This window comes from Heptranchias perlo, unplaced genomic scaffold (assembly GCF_035084215.1).
Source record: "Heptranchias perlo isolate sHepPer1 unplaced genomic scaffold, sHepPer1.hap1 HAP1_SCAFFOLD_432, whole genome shotgun sequence".
NCBI classification, from domain to species: Eukaryota; Metazoa; Chordata; class Chondrichthyes; order Hexanchiformes; family Hexanchidae; genus Heptranchias; species Heptranchias perlo.
Window position 1 is genome coordinate 6,278 of NW_027139445.1, and position 27,811 is coordinate 34,088.

Below are 27,811 nucleotides of genomic sequence, written 5' to 3' on the forward strand. Positions count from 1 at the left end.
TCCCCCCCCCCCCCCCCATTCCCACACGGACTCTGTCCCCCCCCCCCATTCCCACACGGACTCTGTCCCCCCCCCATTCCCACACGGACTCTGTCCCCCCCCCCATTCCCACACGGACTCTGTCCCCCCCCCCATTCCCACACGGACTCTGTCCCCCCCCCCATTCCCACACGGACTCTGTCCCCCCCCCCATTCCCACACGGACTCTGTCCCCCCCCCCCATTCCCACACGGACTCTGTCCCCCCCCCCATTCCCACACGGACTCTGTCCCCCCCCCCCCACACGGACTCGGGCCCGGCGCCTGCGCACTGTGCGTGTGTTGAGCGCGAGGGGCGGATTGAGCGGGAAATGAGAGTCGGAGAATCTGAAGGAGGGAAAATGGCGGAGTCACCGAGTGAATTCCCCGGGACCCGGGGTTTCTGCATCAGCCGATTAATCGCAGTCTGAGAGCTGCTGGATGTCCAGGTCAGACATTGAAATCCTCGCCGCCCGGCTCCCAGTGACTCAACACCTGATCGCAGCCTTTGGGAAGGAAGGTTTGGGGAGCAGTGAGCACTCGGTCTGGGCCCTCTCTCTCTCTCAATCAAATAGACCCAAATACAATTTAACTCAAAGAGGAACAAGAGCAGCCTGCGATCTCACTGAGGAACGGCTCCATTGGAGAGACACTGAGGAACTGACTCTTCACCGCCTCAGGACGGCCCAAAGCGCTTTACACACAATGAGGTGGGTTTGAAGTGTAGTCACTGTTGGAATGGAGGGAATGAGGCAGCTCATTGATGCACAGCAAGATCCCACAAACAGCAATGTGATAAATGATCAGATAATCTGTTTTATCCTGATGTTAGTTGAGGGATAAATATTGGTCCCAGGACACCGGAGAGAACTCAATTGCTCCTCTTCCAATGGTGGCGGTTGGGTCGCGGAGGGTGAGGGTCCCGGGGAGGCAGCAGCCCAGATTATTTCTGTGGGTCCCTCCTGCTCCTCCATGACATACAAACCTAATTGGCCACTTCCCTTTTCCGGGCCTCTTCGGTCCCATCGCCCGTGGAGCTGGTCGGAGTGAGCACAGCGCAGGCTCCGGCCTAAAATGGCCATCGGGGGCCCATTTACCCCGATTTCCATATTAACAGGGGCTGATCGTCTGAAACAGGCGGTGATTTGGACACCCGGCGGGAGGCCCCTTTCAAAATGGCACCGGCTCCATCGCCGGGGTGACCGGGGCGGGAGAGGCGACTGACCCCCATTCTCAGACCGGGAGGGGAGTGAGAATCGACCCCCGGGTCTAACTTCACAATCCTCTCTTTTGAATTTGGACTTGGGTGTTCAGGGCACAATTTCAAAATTTGCAGATGGCACAAAACTTGGAAGGACAATAAACAGTGCCCCACAGGCAGTGTGGGAACAGGCCGCACGTTCCCCTCCCCGCATCCCCCCCCCGCATCCCCTCCCCCTCTCCCACTCTCTTCTCCCTCCCCTGCCCCCCCGCCACTTCCCCCCTCACTTGCTGGCAAAAACACGCTTACTTTTCCCTCTCTCTCTTTCCCATGGTTTGAACAAGTTGATATGACAGCATCTGATGTTCACAACAGCTTCTCACAGACTTTCAAGGCCTTGCATCTGTCTTACCTTTAACCTTCAAGACAATCTGCTGAATGAGACTTTTCCAATGTGGCCAACCTTCCCAGCATGCTGCCTTGAACAGTCAGTTTAACCGTTCCTTTCTTGAATTAATACTTTTAACCAAACTCAGCTCCTTTAGCAGGTAATTAATAACTGGTATTGAAAGTCCAAAATCCTTCAGTCGCCCCTCAAGTGAGTGTGAGGTCGAACAACTCACTTTAACCCATTCATTGAATCTGAATTGCACTCACCACAGATCAGGTTAAACATTGTTACAAGAAGTTTAATCACCGTGACATTTACACAAAAGTTCTTTCAAATACGACAAATGAGAAAGAAAAGTGTTACAATCATAACAAGCTGTATAATAATAAAAAGCAGAGACATGATTTTCACCCAAGGATGCTGTCCCACATTATGGACGACCTCCCTCCATTCATGATCCCCAGGGGTCGAGGTCCCCTTTTCAATGTCAGCATTATGTTGTTTTGAATGCACTGTCAGTCTATCAATATTGGGGGTTTTAAACTGCAGAAGTCATCTAAGAAAGTGGTTTCCCTCATTACTTCTCAGTCTTAATCTTCAACAATGTCCCTCCCCCCCCTCCTTTGTGGGATCCTGGGGCCTTATCTAAGGTCCTCATCCTGTGAGCATCACAGACCGATCTCCAGCCATTTGCTCTTCTAATCTAAGTTTCATTTGGTTAATATCACACATCATGATACAGTCAAAGAAAATCATAATACATTGTACAGAAAACTACAGAAACTAGGCTCCCCCCAAATACTACCATATTATCAAGAAATCTTGGACTTAAAAGATCCTCCAGCTCTCCTTTTTACCATTATCCATCTTGTGTATCATTCTGGCTCAGTATTATTTCTCCCTGGCCCTCAGTTTCCCAATTTCATCGTTAACTCAAAGGAACCCAACCCTGAATTTTGGAAATCCAAATTCTATGTCAGTCTTTACTTTAATTTCAATCCCTCTGATAGATACCAGTGTGTTTAACACTGTCCTGATTGTTTCATTAACTAGTCGGTTTCTCTATGGAGCATGTGTCAGTGCCTTGATTACCAAGTGTAAATCAGTAATGATCCAGTATCTGTCCTCACTCTCCTGAGCACATTAACCATTTCATGTAGTGTTGTTGTCAACGGGACTGAGCATGTCTGAGACCCGTCCTTCAGGGCATCTCCATCATGCATTCCACAGACTGGTTGCCTCACGTGCAAAATATCACATTTACACACACAGCAGTTTCCCAAAATCACACCGAACGTGACATCAAATACAAGCCATTCCTGTGCTTTCAGGCTATCTGATCAACAGATCGGGGGGTGTCTGGAGGTCTTTGCTTATCTCCCCCTGCATGGTCCCGATGTCTCGGGTAGAGCCCAGGTTATAAAATATTCTTCTCACTGTTCAGTATAAGTAAGGACACAACCATCTCCAAGAGAAAGCTATCAATTAACGATTGTTAACTCCCCTTTCCTGACTTTCACTGGATTGTGTGTTGATTCCTGATTGATGCCTTTTGGGGGTTGTTCCCAGGTGATCTTTGTTTCTCACCGGTCACTCACACATCATTTTCCTGACCCTTTGGTTTTGGTTGTCACAAAATGTCCCATTATCTCCCATCACCACCTGGGACGCTGATTGTAGACCCCAATTGGTGGGGCAATTTTCCTGTTTGTTTCTCACACACTCAGTCACTTCTTTGTGTCTAATTAAGTTAAACATCCCATAATATTCCCATTTCATGTTGGTTGTAAGCCCTGGAGGAACCTTACTCTCCAATAAACTAAAAATCACCACCCCATAAAACACAGATTAAAAGTTCCCAGTCTGGTCCAATGAATCAATACATTTACTGAGTTTCGGACAGATACATGCCATCGTGCCTGCCGCCACTGCGATTCACTACTGAGATTAATGCAGCTGTGCCTGCCACTATTATGATTCGCTACTGTGGTTAATGCACGACTGCATTAATACCATTATAATTCTGCAAATAAAGTGGTAAAATTCTACAACTGAAGGAGACAATTAATTGGAACGCTACGAATTACAAGTAAACTCACCAAAAGCAGCTATTTTTAGCTTTAGTGACCGACCCTTACAAAGAAAAGCACAAAAAGCAGCAAAGCATTGAGCTCCTGACATCATCAGAGGGGCAGACCCAGGTGTGACATCATCAGAGGGGCAGACCCGGGAATGTCATCGTCAGTGGGACAGATGCGGGAGTGACATCATCATAAGGGTAGACTGGAAATGACATCATTAGCCCTGCAGGCCTGCAAGTGACATCACTAGTGGGTCAGACGCGGAAGTGACATCATAGAGGATCAGATCCCGAAGTGACATCATCCGAAGGGCAAACCTGGAAATGACATCGTCAGCAGGACAGACTGAAATGACATCATCAGATGGGCAGACCTGGAAGTGACATCATCAGAGGGGCAAACCTGGAAGTGACATCATCAGAGTTGCACACCTGGAAGTGACATCGTCAGAGGAGGCAGTCCTGGAAGTGACATCATTGGAAGGGCAGTCCTGGAAGTGACATCATCAGAGGGGGAAACCTGGAAGTGACATCAGAAGGGCAGACCTGGAAGTGACATCATCAAGTCACCAATACCAGGATTAATTTAACAGTTTTAGGGATTTTCCACAATAAAATGCCGGAAACACGGGTTCAGTGAATGTGGTTTGAAATGTGTGTAAATGTGTCAGTGAGTCAGTGACCCGGTGAAATGACACAGTCCCGGCCTCGTAGTCCAACTGAACTCGGATCCGGCTCTTAGACGGGATCAGAGCGAGGGGAGTGGGCTGGGAATTGTGACCGGCACTGAGATAATCAACACCAAACAAACCATAACATAAACACCAGGATTTACTGCTGTTCCCGAGACCAGACTGTCTCTCCTCTCTCTCTGCGCTCCCACACACAATCCCTATTCTCCAGTCTTTCCCATCAATCTCCACATCCCAGGAATGGGATCCTGAGGAGAAACTCTGGGAGCAGAGGACTTGGGGCCAGTCTTTAAACCTCTCTGGGTGAGGTGGGTAGGGCTGTTTCTGTTCAGTCCGTGTTACTGATCTCAGATCATCCGACAGAACCAAGTTCCAGTTTGCTGTCTTTGGATCCAGGCTCATCGCTGACCTTTGCCCTAGAGAGGAGAGAAGAGATTGGTCAGACAGGGTTATTCCACTCCCATCAATGATTGACAGCTGCAGGGTGGGAGTGTCAGTATTTCCCAGACACTGTCAGCCCCATATTACCTCTTAGATTGTGTTCATCCCCTGTTCAATAAATGGCCTTTGATCAGAATCCCTGTTAAATAGCAGTGTGTGGGTCCCAGTGCTGTGCACTCAGTGCAAACACTGCAGTGGAGACACACAGTAGCAGTCAGTTTAATCACACAAGCCCCTGGCACTGTGCACACGTTCTCCCAGACACAATGGAGGGGATTCACCGGCACACCACACATCCCACAGACTCACAGTTACAGCCCCACAATCTCAGCACTGGCTGTACTGGGAACACACAGCTCACAGGAGTGAGTCCTGGGCTCTGTCCCTCCTGTTACTGTTCCATCGTGAATACAGGAGTGTGCCCTGGGCTCTCTCCCTCCTGTTACTGTTCCATCCTGAATACAGGAGTGTGCCCTGGGCTCTCCCTCCTTATTTTTTTATTCATTCATGGGATGTCGGAGATGCTGGCAAGGCCAACATTTATTGCCCATCCCTAATTGCCCTTGAGAAGGTGGTGGTGAGCTGACTTCTTGAACTGTGGCAGCCCGTGTGGTGAAGGTTCTCCCACAGTGCTGTTGGGAAGGGAGTTCCAGGATTTTGACCCAGCGACGATGAAGGAACGGCGATATATTTCCAATTCGGGATGGTGTGTGACTTGGAGGGGAATGTGCAGGTGGTGTTGTTCCCTTGTGCCTGCTGCTCTTGTCCTTCTAGGTGGTAGAGGTTGCGGGTTTGGGAGGTGCTGTCGAAGAAACCTTGGTGAGTTGCTGCAGTGCATCCTGTGGATGGTACACACTGCAGGTGAAGAGAGTGAATGTTTAGGGTGGTGGATGGGGTGCCAATCAAGCAGGCTGCTTTGTCCTGGATGGTGTTGAGCTTCTTGAGTGTTGATGGAGCTGCACTCATCCAGGCAAGTGGAGAGTATTCCATCACACTCCTAACTTGTGCCTTGAAGATGGTGGAAAGGCTTTGGGGAGTCAGGAGGTGAGTCACTTGCCGCAGAATACCCAGCCTCTGACCTGCTCTTGTCGCCAAAGTATTTATGTGGCTGGTCCAGTTAAGTTTCTGGTCAATGGTGACCCCCAGGATGTTGATGGTAGTGATTTGGCGATGGTAATGCCGTTGAATGTCATGGGGAGGTGGTTGGACTCTCTCTTGTTAGAGATGGTCATTGCCTGGCACTTGTCTGACGCGAATGTTACTTGCCACTTATCAGACCAAGCCTGGATATTGTCCAGATCTTGCTGCATGTGGGCACGGACTGCTTCATTATCTGAGGGGTTGTGAATGGAACTGAACATTGTGCAATCATCCACAGGATGCACTGCAGCAACTCGCCAAGGCTTCTTCGGCAGCACCTCCCAAACCCGCGACCTCTACCACCTAGAAGGACAAGAGCAGCAGGCACATGGGAACAACACCACCTGCACATTCCCCTCCAAGTCACACACCATCCCAAATTGGAAATATATCGCCGTTCCTTCATCGTCGCTGGGTCAAAATCCTGGAACTCCCTTCCGAACAGCAGTGTGGGAGAACTTTCATCACACGGACTGCAGCGGTTCAAGAAGGCGGCTCACCACCATCTTCTCAAGGGCAATTAGGGATGGGCAATAAATACTGGCCCTGAACATCTCCATTTCTGACCTTATGATAGAGGGAAGTTCATTGATGAAGCAGCTGAAGATGGTTGGGCCGAGGACACTGCCCTGAGGAACTCCTGCAGCGATATCCTGGGCCTGAGATGATTAGCCTCCAACAACTACTACCATCTTCCTTTGTGCCAGGTATGACTCCAACCACTGGAGAGTTTTCCTCCTAATTCCCATTGACTTCAATTTTACTGGGGCTCCTTGATGCCACACTTGGTCAAATGCTGCCTTGATGTCAAGGGCAGTTACTCTCATCTCACCTCTGGAATTCAGCTCTTTTGTTCATGTATGGACCAGGGCTGTAATGAGGTCTGGAGCCGAGTGGTCCTGGCGGAACCCAAACTGAGCATCGGTGAGCAGGTTATTGGTGAGTAAGTGCTGTTTGATAGCACCGTCGACGACACCTTCCATCACTTTGCTGATGATTGAGAGTAGACTGATGGGGCGGTAATCGGCCGGATTGGATTTGTCCTGCTTTTTGTGGACAGGACATACCTGGGCTATGTTCCACATTGTCGGCTAGATGCCAGTGTTGTACCTGTACTGGAACAGCTTGGCTAGAGGCACGGCTAGTTCTGAAGCACAAGTGAACATACCCAGGGATGGTGATGGAGAAGTCTTGGACGTTGGCTGAAAGGTTTGATTCTGTGAGTATGGCTATGTCAGGCTGTTGCTTGACTAATCTGTGGGACAGCACTCCCAATTTTGGCACAAATTCCCAGATGTTGGTGCGGAGGACTTTGCAGGGTCGACTGGGCTTGGTTTGCCTTTGCCTTTGTCGTGTCCAGTGCCTCGTGGTCCGTCCGGTTTTATTCTTATTATGACTTTTTGTAGCGGAATTGTACAACTCAGTGGCTTGCTAGGCCATTTAAGAGGGCGATTAAGAATCAACCACCTTGCTGTGGTTCTGGAGTCACATAAAGGCCCAGACCGGGTAAGGACGGCAGGTTTCCTTCCCTAAAGGACATTAGTGAAACAGATGTTTTTTTTTACAACAATCCGGTAGTTTGATGGTCACCATATTTATGACCCCTAGTTTTGGTCTCCCCCACAAGTAGAAACATCTCCACAATGTCGACCCTGTCAAACCCCTTCATTATCTTAAAGACCTCTATCAGGTCACCCTCAGACTTCTCTTTTCGAGATCAAAGAGCCCCAGTCTGTTCAATCTTTCCTGATAGGTATAACCTCTAAGTTCCAGCATCATCTTTGTTGCACCCTCTCCAGTGCCTCTATATCCTTTTTATAATATGGAGTCCAGAACTGTGCACAATTCTCCAAGTGTGGTCAAAGCAAGGTATATGGAGACCAGAACTGTGCACAGTGCTCCAAGTGTGGCCTAACCAAAGTTTAATACAAGTTTAACAAAACTTCCCCACTTTTCCATTCAGATGTCCTCAGGACACACCACCTTCCTCCTCTTTCAGTCCAATCAGTATATTGATCGTAATCCCCTTGGAAATCTTATTTATATGATTCAATAACAGTTTCTTCATGTCTCAGACAAGCCCAGCCAACAGCAATCATCTCTAACCTGAGGGCTTTAATCTAAGTCCCTCCTCACCTCTTGAAATTCTTAACCTCGACATCTCTCCTAAAGTGTGGTGCCCAGAATTGGAGAAAAGCTGCACGTTTTTCCTTATCATTCCCAATATGTCTGAGTGGTACTTTTCCGATCCATTCAGCCTCTTCTGGGTAAGTTGAGATATTTTGGACAGGTTCAGGGTGAGCGCTGGAACATCTGGGTCTGTGACTCTCTGAGTCTCAGTCACTCTGTAATGAAAGAGGAGAGAATGTTTTTATCAGTGGGGACATTTCAGATCAGAAACCCAAAGGGGAACGAGTGATCAGTGCAACTACCTGCACCCCTTCTAATGCTCGTACTGACACCCCGCAGCAACCCATCCTGAGAATGGCAGAATCCCGGGATTTGCAGTCTCCCTGCATTCACACTGATCTCCACACGAGCAGTGGGATCCTGGTTTGCTGCCACTTCAGCTCAGTTTGTGATTTTCAAAGCCGTCTGTGTTCAGTCCAGTTTCTCTGTACTGGAGCCCTTATCTTTATCCTGATCTGGGGAGGTTTCCAAGCGGTGATTCTACTTTCACTCTTCTCCCAGATATAGGTGAAGGTTCCCTATCAGCAGCAGGTACTGTATGACTGAGAGGAACTTACCTGGAAAGGAGCTGCTTCGAGTTCTGTGAATAAAGAGAGGAGATCAAATCAGTCAATAGAATCATAGAATCATACAGCAAAGGAGGAGGCCATTCGGCCCATTGTGCCTGTGCCGGCTCTTTGAAAGAGCTATCCAATTGGTTTCTCCTTATTTACTCGATCAAAACCCTTCATGATTTTGAAACCTCCATAAAATCTCCCCTTAATCTTCTGCTTTAAGGAGAACAACCCCAGCTTCTTTAGGGTCTCCACGTAACTGAAGCCCCTCATCCCTGGCACCATTCTAGTAAATCTGCTCTGCACCCTCTCAAAGGCGTTCACATCCTTCCTAAAGAGCGGTGCCCAGAATTGGACACAATACTCCAGCTGAGGCCTAACCATTGATTTATAAAGGTTTAGAATAACTTCCTTGCTTTTGTACTCCATGCCCCTATTTATAAAGCCAAGGATCTCGTATGCTTTTGTAACAGCTTGATCAAATTGTCCTGATCACCTTCAAAGATTTCTGTACATGATCCCTCAGGTCTCTCTGTTGCTGGACCCCCTTTAAAATTGTACCATTTAGTTTATATTGCCTCTCATTCTTCCTACCAAAATTTATCACTTCACACTTCTCTGCGTCAAATTTCATCTGCCGTGTGTCCGCCCATTTCACCAGTCTGTCCATGTCCTCCTGAAGTCTGTTACTATCCTCCTTGCTGTTTACTACATTTCCAAATTTTGCATCATCCGCAAACATTGAAATTATGCTCCGTATACCCAAGTCCAGGTCATTAATATATATCAAAAAGAGCAGTGGTCCTAATACTGACCCCTGGGGAACACCACTGTAAACTTCCCTCCAATCTGAAAAACAACTGTTCACCATTACTCTCTGCTTTCTGTCCTTCAGTCAATTTTGTAACCATGCTGCCACTGTCCCTTTAATCTCATGGGCTTTAATTTTGCTAATAAGTCTATTATGTGGGACTTAATCGTATGCCGTCTGGAAGTCCATATACACAATATCAACCACTTAACCCTCATTAAATCTCTCCATTATTAAAATCGTAGAATCATGGTATGATACAGCAGGGAAGGAGGCCATTCATCCCATCATGTCTGTGCTGGCTCTTTGAAAGAACTATTCAATTAGTCCTACTCCCCTGCCCTTTCCCCATAGCCCGACAAATTTTTCCCTTTCAAGTATTTATTCAATTCCCTTTTGAAAGTTAGTTTTGAATCTGCTTCCACCGCCCTTTCAGGCAGCGCATTCCAGATCAGAACAACTTGCTGTGTAAAAAAATTCTCCTCATCTCCCCTCTGGTTCTTTTGCCAATTACCTTAAATCTGTGTCCTCTGGTTACCGACCCTCCTGCCAGTGGAAACAGTTTCTCCTTATTTACTCTTATCAAAACCCTTCATGATTTTGAACACTTCTATTAAATGTCTCCTTGACCTTTTCTGCTCTAAAGAGAACAACCCCAGCTTCTCCAGTCTCTTCATGTAACTGAAGTCGCACATCCTGATACCATTCTAGTAAATCTCCTCTGCACCCTCTCTGAGGCCGTGATATCTTTCCCAAAATGTGGTGCCCAGAATTGGACACAGTACTCCAGCTGGGGCCGAACCAGTCATTTATAAAGGCTCAGAATAACTTCCTTGCTTTTGTAATCTATGCCTCTGTTTACAAAGCCAAGGATCCTGTGTGCTTTTTTTAACAGCCTTCTCAATGTGTCCTGCCACCTTCAAAGATTTGTGTACGTACACCCTCAGGTCTCTCAGTTCCTGCACCCTCTTTAAAACTGTACCATTTAGTTTATTTTGCCTCTCCTGATTCTTCCTACCAAAATGCATCACTTCACACTTCTCTGCGTTAAATTGCATCTGCCCATTTCACCAGTCTGTCTCTGTCCTCCTGAAGTCTGTTACTATCCTCCACATTGTTTACTACATTTCCAAGTTTCGTGTCATCTGCAAACTTTGAAATTATGCCCTTAATAACCAAGTCCAGGTCATTAATACATATCAAAAAGCGCAGTGGTCCTAATACTGACCCCTGGGGAACACCACTGTATACTCCCTCCAGTCTGAAAAACAACCGTTCACCACGACTCTCTGCTTTCTGTCTCTGAGCATATTTCGTGTCCATGCTGCCACTGTCCCTTTAATCCCATGGGCTTCAATTTTGCTAACAAGTTTTCATCAAAGAATTCAATCAAGTTATTCAGACACGATTTGCCTTTAATAAATCTGTGTTGTCTGTTGTTTATTATCCCATTTTCTTCCAAGTGATAATTAATTTTACAAAGGAACATAGGCACAGGAGTAGGCCATTCAGCCCCTTGTGCCTGCTCCGGCTTTTTATAAGATCATGGCTGATCTGTGATCTAACTCCATATACCTTTCTTTGGCCCATATCCCTTAATACCTTTGGTTGCCAAAAAACTATCTATCTCAGATTTAAATTTAGCAATTGAGCTAGTATCAATTGCCGTTTGCGGAAGAGAGTTCCAAAGGCTCAGAATAACTGAATGTCTCGGATTATTGTCTCTAGAAATTTCCCCACCATCGACGTTAGGCTGACTGGCCTGTAGTTGCCGGGTTTATCCCTCTCCCCTTTTTTGAACAGAGGTGTAACATTTGCAATCCTCCAGTCCTCTGGCAACATTCCCATATCCAAGGAGGATTGAAATATTGTGGCCAGAGCCTCCACTATTTCCATCCTTACTTCCCTCAGCAACCGAGGATGCATCCCACCCGGACCGGGTGACTTTTCTACTTTGAGCGCTGTCAACCCTTTTAGTACTTCCTCTTTATCTATTTTAATCCTCTCCAGTTTCTCTACCCCCTCCTCCTTTACTGGAAGATTGGCAGCATCCTCTTCTTTAGTGAAGACCGATGCAAAGTATTCATTTAGTACCTCAGTCATGCCCTTTGCCTCCACAAGAAGGTTTTCTTTTTAAGAACATAAGAAATAGGAGCAGGAGTAGGCCATTCGGCCCCTCGAACCTGCTCCACCATTCAATCAGATCATGGCTGATCTTCGACCTCAACTTCACTTCCCGCCCGATCCCCATATCCCTTCATTCCGTTAGAGTCCAAAAATCTATCAATCTCAGTCTTCAATATACTCAATGACTCAGCATCCACAGCCCTCAGGGTTAGAGAATTCCAAAGATTCACAACCCTCTGAATGAAGATTTTTTTCCTCATCTCGCTACTAAAGAGGCTAATTTCTCCTTATCCTGACACTATGCCCTCTAGTTCGAGACTCTCCAGCCAGGGGAAACAACCTTAACTTCTCGAGATAGCCGCGGTTGGATCACTTTTCCTGTGGAGTTTTATCGTCCTTCATCGGCCCCACCTTTCCTTTAACTACCCTGTTACACTTTGTAAGTTTCTAAAAGACTTGATGTTACCCGCTAATCTTTCCTCATACATTATCTTTGCCCCTTTCATTTCCTTTTTTCAGATTTTCTCTGCACTCTCTGTATTCTGTTTGATTCTCTACTGTGATTACTGTCTATTATGAACCTGACATTTATCATAAGCCTCCTTTTTCTGTTTCATTTTAATCTCTATTTCTTCAATCATCCAAGGAGCTCTAGCTTTGGATGCCCTTCCTTTCCCCCTCACAGGAATGTGTCCAGTCTGTCAACGAACTATCTCCTCTTTGAAGGCCTCTCATTCCTCATTTACTGTTTTACCTGCCAATCTTTGTTTCCAATCCACCTGGGCCAGATCCCTTTTCAACTCACAGAAATTAGCCCTCCTCCAGTTGAGTATTTTCACATTTGATTGTTTCTTGTCCTCTTCCATTACTTTCTAAACCAATTATATTCTGATCACTGTTTCCCAAATGCTCCCCCACTGAAACATGCTCCACTTGCCCCACTTCATTCCCCAGAACTAGATCCAGCACTGCTTCCTTCTTCGTTGGGCTGGAAACATATTGAAGAAAGTTCTCCTGAACACATTTGGGGAATTCCTCCCCCTCTTTGCCCTTTACTCTGTTTTCTCCCCAGTCTATATTCGGATAATTGAACTCCCCCATTATCACGATTCGATTGTTAAAACAACAAACAAATCAACACCCAATGAAACCAAACCGTGAATTTGGGATTGAGAGTAAAGAGTTCAGTGTATAACAGTAGGTGGGGCCAGTCACAGGAATGGGGAATAATCCAACATTTCACTGCACTCCATCCTGGGCCAGCACCAACACTCCTGGGGCAGGGCTGAGGGGGCAGCACCAACACTCCTGGGGCAGGGCTGAGGGGGCAGCACCAACACTCCTGGGGCAGGGCTGAGGGGGCAGCACCAACACTCCTGGGGCAGGGCTGAGGGGGCAGCACCAACACTCCTGGGGCAGGGCTGAGGGGGCAGCACCAACATTCCTGGGGCAGGGCTGAGGGGGCAGCACCAACACTCCTGGGGCAGGGATGAGGGGGCAGCACCAACACTCCTGGGGCAGGGCTGAGGGGGCAGCACCAACACTCCTGGGGCAGGGCTGAGGGGGCAGCACCAACACTCCTGGGGCAGGGCTGAGGGGGCAGCTCCAACACTCCTGGGGCAGGGCTGAGGGGGCAGCTCCAACACTCCTCGGGCAGGGCTGAGGGGGCAGCTCCAACACTCCTCGGGCAGGGCTGAGGGGGCAGCACCAACACTCCTCGGGCAGGGCTGAGGGGGCAGCACCAACACTCCTCGGGCAGGGCTGAGGGGGCAGCACCAACACTCCTCGGGCAGGGCTGAGGGGGCAGCACCAACACTCCTCGGGCAGGGCTGAGGGGGCAGCACCAACACTCCTCGGGCAGGGCTGAGGGGGCAGCACCAACACTCCTCGGGCAGGGCTGAGGGGGCAGCACCAACACTCCTCGGGCAGGGCTGAGGGGGCAGCACCAACACTCCTCGGGCAGGGCTGAGGGGGCAGCACCAACACTCCTCGGGCAGGGCTGAGGGGGCAGCACCATTGCTGGGCCCCACCAACAATCTTTAAACAATTCAGCCCTCACACCAGCCTCACAGAAACGCCCCATTCCCCAGACATGACCCTGTTTATATTGAAGATGTACCTGAATAAAGGAGAGAGGGTCCCTCTGTAGCAGACTCTGGTATTCTCCATCTATTAATGTCATCTGTTCCATCCTCTTGTTTAATGCTTCAGAACAGCTTCTAATCTGTGAGAGAGCTCGGAGCCCCTCCTCATCGATCAGTTTCAGTGTGTATTCTTCATCTTCTTCCAGCTGTCTCCTCCAGTCAGAGTAGCTCTTCGATAGCTTTCCTTTCAGCTCATTGATTCGTGTCTGAAACCCAAACCAACTCTCATTACAAACGGCCCTTCCACACAGCTCTTACCCTGAGCACATGGCACTTTCCAGGGACGGGACAGTTTGTTTCGATCATTACTCGATCACCCGTTAAAGATAAACAAGCAATGGGGGGTGTCTACTGGGAGAGAAATCAGAGTTTAACAAGTGTTGCCTTGAGCCTTGAGTTTAAAAGAAAGAGCACTGTATTTAGACTGTGTATGGCACTGCCACCTGGTCCATCCACACCTGGAGTGATGGGTCCAGTTTTGGTGCCCACACCTGGTGAAGGAGATCAAGACTCTGGAGAGGACGGTGGCCAGAATGACACGTAGTCTGATGGATTTAATTCTGAGGATCGGCTCCAAGAGGGAGGGTCATTTAGAGAAAGGCCGAGAGGGACATGATTGAGGTTTTTAAAATGATGGAGGGATTATTGGACTCACTGGTTGGGTGAGGTATTGAGATGGATCGGGATGGTAGGACCAGAGGGTCTGTGTATAAAATCCATAGGCACAGAGTTAGGTTAGACGCCAGAGTCCTTGATCTCTGGAACAGACTCCCTGAACACGTGGGGGGTTTGGAGTCACTCCCACCCTTTAAAAGGGAGCTGGGGAGGAATTTCCCAGAGTTTTTCCTGAATTAGTTGCAGATTCCAGAGTAAATCCAGTCCCACTTTTCCCTACCTTTATTTCAGCTTCTGATCTCTCCAAGTCTCGCTGTTTGCTGGAACAATTCTGCTGGACTCCCCGAAGCCTCTCGATTTCTCTCTCCAATTCTTCCTGTAAAGGCAATTGGAAAGTTTTCAAAAGGGATTCAAACTGGGATTTGAAGGGGAAATGATTCCGTTCCAGGAGTGACCCCACTGGGTGTGGATAGAAAGTGGTTTGGGGGATTCTCAGTGTCTGGGCCCTGAGCAGAAATATTCCCTTCTGTGGCTCTCAGTAAAGAGGTGCTCCCTGCCCTGTATAAACTGAGTGACCACACACACCGGCTTCTTTTCACACTGACACACCGTGTGCTGCATTTTCACACGGACTCAGCTCCTCCATTTCCAGGAATCAGCCGAGGGGAAAGGGAGACAGACTCAGTCACACCAGCATTTCTGAAACACCAATTCCCTCTTGTCGTGAGAAACAGTTTCTCCCCCCAGCCCCTGAGTCACTCCCCGTGGGTGTCCCTCACTCCCCCCACCAGTGATGGTCCTCTCCCTGATGGTCAGATGGAGAATACCCCAGTGTTACACAGGGCGACAACATGCTCTGCTCTACAGCCCTATGCCATGGAGTGCCAGTTCTCACAGGTGCCCACACAGTGAATTACTGAGCTCCACAATGCCCTCACCAGGAGGGGCTGAGTGTGGGTGAGGGGCAGTCACCCTGGGTCACTCTCACACCCCTCCCAGTGCCCACCCTGTTCTCTCAGACAGACTGTAAGAGAAAGGGGAGGGAGCATCTGACTGACAAAAAACAAACAGCAGTAAACCCAGACCCAGGGCAGAAAGAAAACACTGGGCTAAATCAGCACTGTCTGCAATCAGTTCAAATTAATGTTCGTTATTAAAAGGAAAACTCTCCCTCACTGTATTTAATATCAGGAATTGTGTCACTCACCTTTATTGCAGCTTGTGCCTGATCGAGGCTCAGCAGTGTGTGGGATTTATGTTTCCCTGTTATTGTACAGGAAACACATACACACTCTGCATCATCTTTACAGTAGAATTCAAAGACCTTCTTATGGTCAAGGCACTGTCTCTCTGTAAGATCAGCCGTAGGCTCGATTAGGGTGTGATCTTTGTAGGTCACTTTCATTAAATGTGGTTTTAAATGAAGGGAGCAAAAGGAAGCTTCACATTTCAGACACGTCTTCACAGCTGGGGTTGGATTTTCTTCACAGCAATCACACATGACACGGCCTGAATCAGCAGGAGGCTGTGAGCGATTGTATTTCTCCACAATATTACACAGCGTGAAGTTTCTCTCCAGACTGGGCCTGGGGTTGAATTTCCGGCGACACTGAGGGCACTCAAACCCTCCTGGGCCTGCTGTCTGGGCCCAAACTCCCTCAATACATTTCAAACAGAAACTGTGCAGACAGGGTAATATCACAGGGTCCTGGTACACCTGGAGACACACAGCACAGGTTAATTCATCCTCAAAAGCTCCGGGCTCCATTCCTGCAGCACCTGAAAGAGTTTTCACACAGCACAGAGAGAGAGAGGAACCAGAGCAGGAAGTGAAATTCTCATAAACACTCAGTGCAGGGAGTGGTTTCTTGACTCACTTTGGGTGAAGATTAACCCTTTCAGGCCTGCAGTAGCAGCTCAGAAACAAAATCAGAAAAACAAGATTGCAATTTTACAATCTGGAGCCAGAATACAGCAAGCTGGGCTCAACAAACACAAACCGAAAACTAATCAGCTCAGACCAGACCCTAAACGGTTTAACAAATGATTTAAAACTGATATAAATAGGAACAATAACCTTGACAAATCCCGCAGAAGAGGAAAGGGAAGGAGCTCTCTGGGAGGAATAGAAAAATATACAGAAAAAGTTAAAATGTTCATCAGTGGTTAAAGAGAGATGAGAAAAAGCAAAGCAGCAGAGGCTACAAGTCTCAGTAAACTCGACAGGAAACATGTCCGACCAACACAGAGCTGGAAACCAACAAAGACAAAAGAATGTTGGACAACAAATCAAAAGCAGGAGAATACAGTCAGAGGAAGTCATGGTCAAACTGTACAGGGCTCTGGTCAGACCCACTCGAGTACTCTGTCCAGTTCTGGTCAGACCCACCTTGAGTATTGTGTCCAGTTCTGGTCAAACTCACCTCAAGTACTGCGTCCAGTTCTGGTCAGACCCACCTTCAGTATTGTGTCCAGTTCTGGTCAAGCTCACCTCAAATACTGCATCCAGTTCTGGTCAGACCAACCTTGAGTATTGTGTCCAGTTCTGGTCAAACTCACCTCAAGTACTGCGTCCGTTTCTGGTCAGACCCACCTCGAATACGATGTCCAGTTCTGGTCAGTCCCACCTCAAGTACTATGTCCAGTTCTGGTCAGACCAACCTCGAGTACTGTGTCCAGTTCTGGTCAGACCAACCTTGAGTACTGTGTCCAGTTCTGGTCAGACCCCCCTCGAGTATTGTGTCCAGTTATGGACATATGAACATAGGAACAGGGGGAGGCCATTCGGCCCCTCCAGCCTGTTCCACCATTCAGTAAGATCATGGCTAATCTGTATCATAATTCCATTTACCCACTTTGGTTCCGTAACCCTTAATACCCTTACCCAACAATAATCTTATCAATCTCAGTTTTGAAATTTTCTATTGGCCCCCTGCCTCAACAGCTTTTTAGGGGAGAGAGTTCCAGATTTCCACTACCCTTTGTGTGAAGAAATGCTTCCTAACATCACCGCGGAACGACTGAGCTCTAATTTTAAGATTATTCCCCCTTGTTCTGGAAGTTCCCGACCAGAGGAAATAGTTTCTCTCTATCTACCCTATCACATCCTTTAAACATTTTAAACGTCCCTTAATCTTCTCAACTCAAGTGAATACAAGCCTAGTCTATGCAATCTGTCCTTATAATTTAACCCTTTTAGCCCTGGTATCATTCTGGTGAATCTGCGCTGCACCCCCTCCAAGGCCAATATATCCTTCCTGAGGTGCGGTGCCCAGACCTGAACCCAGTCTCCAGATGGGGTCTGACCAGAGCTCTGCACAGCTGGAACATCACTTCCTCCCCTTTGTATTCCAGCCCACTTGAGATAAAGGCTCACATTCCATTCATCTTTTAAATTATTTTTTGTACCTGTCCACTAGCGTTCAGTACTTTCTACACTATGCCCAACCATCTTCAGCTGCTTCATCAATGACCTTCCCTCCATCATAAGGTCAGAAATGGGGATGTTCGCCAATGATTGCTCAGTGTTCAGTTCCATTCGTAACCCTTCAAATAATGAAGCAGTCCGAGCCTGCATGCAGCAAGACCTGGACAACATTGGGCTCATAAGTGGCAAGTAACATTCGTGCCAGACAAGTGCCAGACAATGACCATCTCCAACAAGAGAGAGTCTAACCACCTCCCCTTGACATTCAACAGCATTACTATCGCCGAATCCCCCACCATCAACATCCTGGGGGTCACCGTTGACCAGAAACATAACTGGACCAGCCACATAAATACAGTGGCTACAAGAGCAGGTCCGAGGCTGGGTATTCTGCGGCGAGTGACTCACCTCCTGACTCCCCAAAGCCTTTCCACCATCTACAAGGCACAACTCAGGAGTACGATGGAACACTCTCAATTTGCCTGGATGAATGCAGCTCCAACAACACTCAAGAAGCTCGACACCATCCAGGACAAAGCAGCCCGCTTGATTGGCATCCAATCCAACACCCTAAACATTCACTGCCTTCACCACCGGCTGCAGTGTGGCTGCAGTGTGTACCATCTACAGGATGCACTGCAACAACTCGCCAAGGCTTCTTTGAAAGCACCTCCCAAATCTGCGACCTCTACCACCTAGAAGGACAAGGGCAGCAGGCACATGGGAACAACACCACCTGTGCGTTTCCCTCCAAGTCACACACCATCCTGACTTGGAAATATATCGCCGTTCCTTCATCGTCGCTGGGTCAAAATCCTGGAACTCTCTTCCTAACAGCACTGTGGGAGAACCTTCAACACACGGACTGCAGCGGTTCAAGAAGGCGGCTCACCACCACCTTCTCAAGGGCAATTAGGGATGGGCAATAAATGCTGGCCTTGCCAGTGAGGCCTACATCCCATGAACGAATAAAAAATGTACACTATACACACACATACATACACACATATACATATGGACACACACAGACATAAACACATACACATACATTCACACATATATATAGACACATGCAGGTACATATACATACATACATATGTAAACACACATACAAATACAGACAAACATACACACATATATACAAACATGCATACATTATATCACTGAAATGTATAAAATTCTTAGAGGGCTTGACAGGGTGGATGCTGAGAGGATGCTTCCCCTGGCTGGAGAGTCTAGAACGAGGGGTCACAGTCTCAGGATAAGGGGTCGGCTATTTCGGACTGAGATGAGGAGGAATTTCTTCACTCAGAGAGTTCTCTACCCCAGAGGGTTGTCGATGCTCAGTCGTTGAGTATATTCAAGACTGAGATCGATGGATATTTGGACTAAGGGAATCAAGGGATTTGGGGATCGGGCAGGAAAGTGGAATTGAGGTTGAAGATCAGCCACGATCCGATTGAAAAGGGGAGCAGGCTCGAGGGGCCGTGTGGCCTACTCCTGCTCCTATTTCTTATGGTCTCATGTTCTAATGCACATACATACATCTACATAGACACACACACATATACATACAAACACACATACTCATATACATGGACATGCGCACATACATAAACATGACACATATACATTTACACACGCACATACATAAATACACACACACCTACATAAAGACTTACACGTACATACACACAAACACACACACATAAACACAGACACATAGACACACACACAGGGCAGGTCAGTCAGTGTGAACACGGACGGGGGGAACATGTCCATTCTTGGCCCTTCCTCAGGCGTTCTGTTTCTTTACAATTTTCAGAGACATCTTTGGAATTTGAGGTGAGCACCACTGCCCTGTGAAACAATGTTTGTTTTGTTGCATCACAATTATCTCTCGATGTAAAATGCCTGGTTGTGATGGAAACGGAGGGGTGAGAAGCATTCCGATTGAACGTAAGGAAACAAAAGCAGGTGGTGACGAGCCAATGGCCCGAATATTTGTCAGTTGGCCCTCGCTGCGATAAGCAAAATAATTCAATTTTGAAGCCTGATACTCCCTACATTACAACAGTGAGTACACTTCAAAAAGCACTTCATTGGCTGTAAAGCTCTTTGGGACATCATGAGGTCGTGAAAGGTGCTTTATAAATGTGAGTTCTTTCTTTTCCTTGATATTGGTACGGATAAAACTACATTGACAACTGGTTTAAGATTATTCTGATTGTCTCTGGGGAATGAGGCCATTGGTGCAGAACACAAGGACCTGTTGACAAGACTCCTGTTAGAACTCGTCGTCACATTTTTCTTCTTGCAGAAAGAAACCTGCGGGGAATCAGACCGGTTCGACTTGTTTTAACGAGAAGAAGCCGATTCCCTCCAGTGATAAAGGAGCATCAGGAATGAGAAGGTTTCCCCCTCCCTCCCTTCTTAAATAGTGGGGTGACATTTTCAATTTTCCAATCCAAAGGCACAATTCCTGAATTGAGAGAGTTTTCGTAAATAATGACGAGTGCACCTGCTCTGGTCATTGCATTTCGACAGAATGAACAAGTATATCTCTGATAATTTGTAACCCCAGGTAATAACAAATGATTCCAATCATTCTTTGGCAAACCTCTCTTTTGGTGATCTATTATGTGGAGGAGCTTTAAAGTGCTGCCACTTTCATGGATGGTTGAACGGTGGTTTCTGCATTTTATGAAATATCTTTCGATGATCTTCAGCTGTTCTCTGCTTCCACCACAAGCTCCACTCAATTCCCTTCAAATGTCACTAAGTGATGTGGCCCTGTGAACAATCTGCTCATTGCAACCTCTCAAGAACAGAGTTGAGAAACACTGGGGGTGAAAACGGGCGGCTGATTCACTATCAATCGTTTTGCACAACTCCAAAAGATGATTTTTATTATTGATTCTGGGGATGTGGGCGTCCCTGGCAAGGCCGGCATTTGTTGCCCATCCCTAGTTGCCCTGAGAAGGTGGTGCTGGGCCTTCTTCTTGAACCACTGGTAGCGGGTTTGATACAAACTGAGTGTCTTTCTCGGCCACTTCAAAGGGAGGTTAAGAGTCAACCATGTTGGTGTGGACTGGAGTCACATATCGGCCCAGACCGGGTAAGGACGGCAGGTTTCCTTCCCTAAAGGACATTAATGAACCAGTTGGGTTTTTACGACAATCCGACAGCTTCATGGTCACTTTTACTGAGACCAGATTGTTTAAATTGAATTCAAATTCTCAAACTCCCATGGTGGGATTTGAACTCATGAACTCTGGATTGTTAGTCCAACCCCCATCGTTCTGGAATTCCCTCCCCAAACTCCTCTGCCTCTCCAACCCGTCTCCTCCTTTAAGATTTTCCTTTTGGTCACCGCTGTAATATCACGGGGGTGAAATCGCTCGACACCAGGAGCGAATCAACGGCCGGTTTCACACTGTGTCCGATTCCCACCTCCATTCACAATCGATCCTCGGGCGAGGTGTAAAACAGGCTGTCGATTCACCATCACCCGTTTCACACTGTGTCCGATTCCCACCTCCATTTACAATCGATCCTCGGGCGAGGTGTAAAACAGGCTGTCGATTCCCCATCACCCGTTTCACACTGTGTCCGATTCCCACCTCCATTTACAATCGATCCTCGGGCGAGGTGTGAAACAGGCTGTCGATTCCCCATCACCCGTTTCACACTGTGTCCGATTCCCACCTCCATTCACAATCGATCCTCGGGCGAGGTGTGAAACAGGCTGTCCATTCCCCATCACCCGTTTCACACTGGCCCAGAAATTGTTCACCTCGAAACGCTGTTCCATAATTTTTTTTAAATTTTACTTTTAACTTCTGTCTGTTTCATTAAATTAAATCATTTGCTTGTTTTTTTGTAAGAAGATATGTTAATTTTTTATTTACACTGACTCACAGAAGTTTAAATGAATGAACTTTGCTTGCCTGTTTGTGGGCGGGTTTTCACTTTGTGACAGATTTTGTGGGCGTGTCTTCACTTTGTGACTGATTTTGTGGGCGTGTCTTCACTTTGTGACAAATTTTGTGGGCGGGACTTCACTTTGTGACTGATTTTGTGGGCGTGTCTTCACTTTGTGATTGATTTTGTGGGCGTGTCTTCACTTTGTGACTGATTATGTGGGCGGGTCTTCACTTTGTGACTGATTTTGTGGGCGGGTCTTCACTGTGACAGATTTTGTGGGCGTGTCTTCACTTTGTGACAGATTTTGTGGGCGTGTCTTCACTTTGTGACAGATTTTGTGGGCGGGTCTTCACTTTGTGACAGATTTTGTGGGCGGGTCTTCACTTTGTGACAGATTTTGTTGGCGGGTCTTCACTTTGTGACTGATTTTGTGGGCGGGTCTTCACTTTGTGACTGATTTTGTAGGCGGGTCTTCACTTTGTGACAGATTTTGTGGGCGGGTCTTCACTTTGTGACTGATTTTGTGGGCGGGACTTCACTTTGTGACAGATTTTTTGGGCGGGTCTTCACTTTGTGACTGATTTTGTGGGCGGGTCTTCACTGTGACAGATTTTGTGGGCGTGTCTTCACTTTGTGACAGATTTTGTGGGCGTGTCTTCACTTTGTGACAGATTTTGTGGGCGGGTCTTCACTTTGTGACAGATTTTGTGGGCGGGTCTTCACTTTGTGACAGATTTTGTTGGCGGGTCTTCACTTTGTGACTGATTTTGTGGGCGGGTCTTCACTTTGTGACTGATTTTGTGGGCGGGTCTTCACTTTGCGACTGATTTTGTGGGCGTGTCTTCACTTTGTGACTGATTTTGTGGGCGTGTCTTCACTTTGTGACTGATTTTGTGGGCGGGTCTTCACTGTGACAGATTTTGTGGGCGTGTCTTCACTTTGTGACTGATTTTGTGGGCGTGTCTTCACTTTGTGACAGATTTTGTGGGCGTGTCTTCACTTTGTGACAGATTTTGTGGGCGTGTCTTCACTTTGTGACTGATTTTGTGGGCGGGTCTTCACTGTGACAGATTTTGTGGGCGTGTCTTCACTTTGTGACAGATTTTGTGGGCGTGTCTTCACTTTGTGACAGATTTTGTGGGCGGGTCTTCACTTTGTGACAGATTTTGTGGGCGGGTCTTCACTTTGTGACAGATTTTGTTGGCGGGTCTTCACTTTGTGACTGATTTTGTGGGCGGGTCTTCACTTTGTGACTGATTTTGTGGGCGGGTCTTCACTTTGTGACAGATTTTGTGGGCGGGTCTTCACTTTGTGACTGATTTTGTGGGCGGGACTTCACTTTGTGACAGATTTTTTTGGGCGTCTCTTCCATTCCCACAGACATTTCCCTTGTGAATCAACCCACGCTGTTCAGAGGCTGAGCTCATGTCCTGATTTTTTTCAAAACTTCAAATTCACACAAGTCGATGCCACGGATCCGCGGTAAGTGAATTCGTACATTTTATTTGCAGGAGCTGCTGCGAACGTTGCCATGCCGATGTGAGCAATTTCCGGCCCAGTGTGTCCGATTTCCACCTCCATTCACTTCACGATATTCGATCCTCGGGCGAGGTGTAAAACAGGCTGTCGATTCCCCATCACCCGTTTCACACTGTGTCCGATTCCCACCTCCATTCACAATCGATCCTCGGGCGAGGTGTGAAACAGGCTGTCGATTCCCCATCACCCGTTTCACACTGTGTCCGATTCCCACCTCCATTCACAATCGATCCTCGGGCGAGGTGTGAAACAGGCTGTCGATTCCCCATCACCCGTTTCACACTGTGTCTGATTCCCACCTCCATTCACAATCGATCCTCGGGCGAGGTGTAAAACAGGCTGTCGATTCCCCATCACCCGTTTCACACTGTGTCCGATTCCCACCTCCATTCACAATCGATCCTCGGGCGAGGTGTGAAACAGGCTGTCGATTCACCATCACCCGTTTCACACTGTGTCCGATTCCCACCTCCATTCACAATCGATCCTCGGGCGAGGTGTGAAACAGGCTGTCGATTCCCCATCACCCGTTTCACACTGTGTCCGATTCCCACCTCCATTCACAATCGATCCTCGGGCGAGGTGTGAAACAGGCTGTCGATTCACCATCACCCGTTTCACACTGTGTCCGATTCCCACCTCCATTCACAATCGATCCTCGGGCGAGGTGTGAAACAGGCTGTCGATTCCCCATCACCCGTTTCACACTGTGTCCGATTCCCACCTCCATTCACAATCGATCCTCGGGCGAGGTGTAAAACAGGCTGTCGATTCCCCATCACCCGTTTCACACTGTGTCCGATTCCCACCTCCATTCACAATCGATCCTCGGGCGAGGTGTAAAACAGGCTGTCGATTCACCATCACCCGTTTCACACTGTGTCCGATTCCCACCTCCATTCACAATCGATCCTCGGGCGAGGTGTGAAACAGGCTGTCGATTCCCCATCACCCGTTTCACACTGTGTCCGATTCCCACCTCCATTCACAATCGATCCTCGGGCGAGGTGTGAAACAGGCTGTCGATTCCCCATCACCCGTTTCACACTGTGTCCGATTCCCACCTCCATTCACAATCGATCCTCGGGCGAGGTGTGAAACAGGCTGTCGATTCCCCATCACCCGTTTCACACTGTGTCCGATTCCCACCTCCATTCACAATCGATCCTCGGGCGAGGTGTGAAACAGGCTGTCGATTCCCCATCACCCGTTTCACACTGTGTCCGATTCCCACCTCCATTCACAATCGATCCTCGGGCGAGGTGTAAAATGGGCTGTCGATTTACACTACTGGCACAGACCAATTTCACACCTTTCTACATTGGCTCCATGTCCCACTCTCCTGTGAAGCATCTTGGGGCGTTTCTTCAATGTTAGAGACGCTATTTAAATGCAAGTTATTTGTTTGTTATGGAACATTTCCTTCAATGGGCTAAGTCTTGGCTCCTTATAATGGCCAACAGTAAATGAATAAAATAACGATACAAGCAACATTGTACAACACTGACCCCAGTGATATTTGACACAGAAAAACAAGTGCACCATGAAAGTAATTAAATCATTTATTCTCACCTCTGAGTCTGAAGGTCAAGGGTTCAAGTCCCACTCCTGAGACTTGAGGACAAAATCCAGGCTCATACTCCAGTCCAGTACTGAGGGAGTCCTGCATGTCAGAGGGTCAGTACTGAGGGAGTGCTGCACTGTCGGAGGGTCAGTATTGAGGGAGCGCTGCACTGTCGGAGGGTCAGTACTGAGGGAGTGCTGCACTGTCAGAGGGTCAGTACTGAGGGAGTGCTGCACTGTCGGAGGGTCAGTATTGAGGGAGCGCTGCACTGTCGGAGGGTCAGTCCTGAGGGAGTGCTGCACTGTCAGAGGGTCAGTACTGAGGGAGTGCTGCACTGTCGGAGGGTCAGTATTGAGGGAGCGCTGCACTGTCGGAGGGTCAGCACTGAGGGAGCGCTGCACTGTCGGAGGGTCAGCACTGAGGGAGTGCTGCACTGTCGGAGGGTCAGTACTGAGGGAGTGCTGCACTGTCGGAGGGTCAGTATTGAGGGAGTGCTGCACTGTCGGAGGGTCAGTATTGAGGGAGTGCTGTGCTGTCAGAGGGTCAGTACTGAGGGAGTGCTGCACTGTCGGAGGGTCAGTATTGAGGGAGTGCTGTGCTGTCAGAGGGTCAGTACTGAGGGACAGAATGTGAACTGGTTTATCTTCACAGAATGTCACACGACTGGCTGAGAACAGACAGAGAGATGAAGCATCGAAGTATTTACTGGACATGGTGATGAGGAGAGTTGTTCGGGCAGGAATGGCCGTGTGGGAGATATTTGTGAAATTGCAGATAGCAAAACCAAAGCTCAGAACAATCCTGAAAGAAACCTGCAGGAAGGGTATTGTACGACATGTACTATAATCAGAGGCAAAGGCAAGAGTTTATTTTCTTGAGTTTTTGCATTGTTTCACACGGTTTTTAATTTTTTAAACCAGGTTCTGATTTACATAATGAAGCAAGCTGGAATCAGCTGGGGTCTGAAGCAATGCATTACCTGAAAGGTGTGTTACTGATGCCCATTTACTTTTATGTTTAATTTTAAGTGAAACAAGTAAGATTAATAAAGATAAAGTCATTGAATTGCAGCATTTCACAGGATAGTACAGCACAGGAGGAGGCCATTCGGCCCGTCGTGTCTGTGCCGGCTCTTTGAAAGATCTATCCAATCAGTCCCACTCCCCCGCTCATTCCCCAAGGTCCTGCAAATTTTTCCTTTTCAAGTATTTATCCAATTCCCTTTTGAAAGTTATTATTGAATCTGCTCCCTCCGTCCTTTCAGGCAGCGCATTCCAGATCAGAACAACTCACTGCGTAAAAAAAAATCTCCTCATTTCCCTTCTGGTTCTTTTGCCAATTACCTTAAATCTGTGTCCTCTGGTTACTGACCCTCCTGCCACTGGAAACAGTTTCTCCTTATTTACTCAGTCAAAAACCCTTCATGATTTTGAACACCTCTGTTAAATCTCCCCTTAACGTTCTCTGCTCGAAGGAGAACAATCCCAGCTTCTCCAGTCTCTCCACATAACTGAAGAGCCTAATCCCTGGTACCATTCTAGTAAATCTCCTCTGCACCCTCTCTAAGGCCTTGACATCCCTCCTGAAGTGCAGTGCCCAGAATTGGACACAATTCTCCAGCTGAGGCCTGACCAGTGATAATCTGTTCTGTTGTAATTCTGAGTGCAACAATTAACATATTTTCTGAAATGATCCCAAGATATTGAGCAACAACACAAGGAAACTCTCTGCAAAAAACATCAAACACTGACGATGAGAACGATACAGGGAAAGCAGTCTGTGAAGACCTTACCACCGCCTGATCAATACCCGGAATTAATAGTCACTTCCTCTGCCCGTGAGCTGAGACTTGTGGAGCAGGAACTGTTGGCCAGAGGTCAGGACCATGAGAAGTGACAACAGAACCAAGTCAAGAATGAGCTGGAGAAAATCCAGATTGGTCAATTATTCGGAAGCAGTTTTGGTAAAGGCCGCCGATCTGGGACCTCAGTGGTCAGCGGTGTGGCCAGGATTGGGAACAGCACCATGGTGCAAAAGACTGTCCATGATTGGGCCGCGGGGAAAATCTGCTCTCAGTTTCAGTTTGTCTTTCATTTCAGATTCCGTGACCTGAACGCCATTCACGGTCGAACGAGCCTGAAAGCCGTGGCACCGGATTACTTACACACGGAGCTGGAACATGTGTGGGAAGCCCCGGAGAACCTGCTCTTCATCTTTGACCAACTGAATGAATTCAAGGATACCACTGATTTCACAGATACCAAGAGAGACACAGAGGCTCAGCCCCACTGTTTGGGAGCGGACTGTTGGTGTGAAGTGTCTGACATTGTGTGCTGTCCCATACAGCAGAAGCTGCTGCCAGGCTGCTCAGTGTTGGTCACCAGCCGTCCGACTGCCTTCGACACTGGACAAGGCTGAGGTCAATCTGTTGGCCCAAATCTTGGGCTTCCTGGCCGATGAAAGGAAGGAATACTTCGGACGGATCTTTGGGAATGAGAAGCTTGGAGACGATGGGGAAAAATTCGATAAGGGTCCGTTTTGGGCGGACTCCACACCCGACGAACCCTCCACAAGCAGGTCGCAAACTTGGACCCATCGGAGAACTCACCCGCAATCAGCCTTCCTTTCCAGGCCTTGTGGGTGGAATCAATGCAATTCGCACTTTGCAACGCCAGAGGGAGCTCAATCTCTTAAAGGGAGGATGTTTCTCAGAAATCTCTTAAAGGTAGCTGGTACCTGTTATTTGCTGAAAATAACAGTCTACTGTCTGCACGGAGTCTGAACAGAGATCAGACATCGCACACGTAAAACACAGATTTAGATCCTATCCCTATGTTTACAAACTGATGTGTTATGTTAAAATATTGAATAAAGGTTGCGCACTACTAAATCCCACATCCTCCAATCTGCACACCAGACCTCACCAATCTGCCGATCTGAGTTGGTACCAG

The 27,811-nt window shown here is 47.8% G+C and overlaps 1 protein-coding gene and 1 long non-coding RNA gene across 3 annotated transcripts; one reads left to right on the forward strand and one right to left on the reverse strand.

Moving 5' to 3' along the window:
• Nucleotides 1–302: 302 nt before the first annotated feature.
• Nucleotides 303–27,679, forward strand: LOC137312782 (uncharacterized). Of its 2 annotated transcripts, XR_010960794.1 has the most exons (3): nt 308–727; nt 25,781–25,846; nt 26,960–27,679. It is a non-coding gene; the product is annotated as an uncharacterized lncRNA (long non-coding RNA). The 2 variants fall into 2 exon arrangements; XR_010960793.1 differs by lacking the exons at nt 25,781–25,846; nt 26,960–27,679 and adding an exon at nt 3,728–4,330 and having other exon boundaries at nt 303–727.
• LOC137312781 (E3 ubiquitin/ISG15 ligase TRIM25-like) lies at nt 1,887–16,250 on the reverse strand. The gene is made up of 6 exons (XM_067979215.1): nt 15,611–16,250; nt 14,684–14,779; nt 13,764–13,994; nt 8,710–8,732; nt 8,099–8,307; nt 1,887–4,797 (listed from the first exon to the last, which is right to left on the reverse strand). Exons 1-6 carry the CDS (start codon nt 16,169–16,171, stop codon nt 4,271–4,273), a joined length of 1,647 nt encoding a protein of 548 aa, XP_067835316.1. The 5' UTR covers nt 16,172–16,250; the 3' UTR covers nt 1,887–4,270.
• Nucleotides 27,680–27,811: the final 132 nt, after the last annotated feature.

Excerpts from the sequence above, each read along its gene's own strand:
- LOC137312781 (XM_067979215.1), bottom strand. The coding sequence starts at position 16,171 with ATGGAGCCCGGAGCTTTTGAGGATGAATTAACCTGTGCTGTGTGTCTC. Across the intron at positions 8,733-13,763 it reads ACCCTCTCTCCTTTATTCAG|AACTCGAAGCAGCTCCTTTC; the intron begins GTACATCTTCAA and ends CTTTATTCACAG. Across the intron at positions 4,798-8,098 it reads GAGGTTAAGAATTTCAAGAG|GGCAAAGGTCAGCGATGAGC; the intron begins GTGAGGAGGGAC and ends TCTCCTCTCTAG.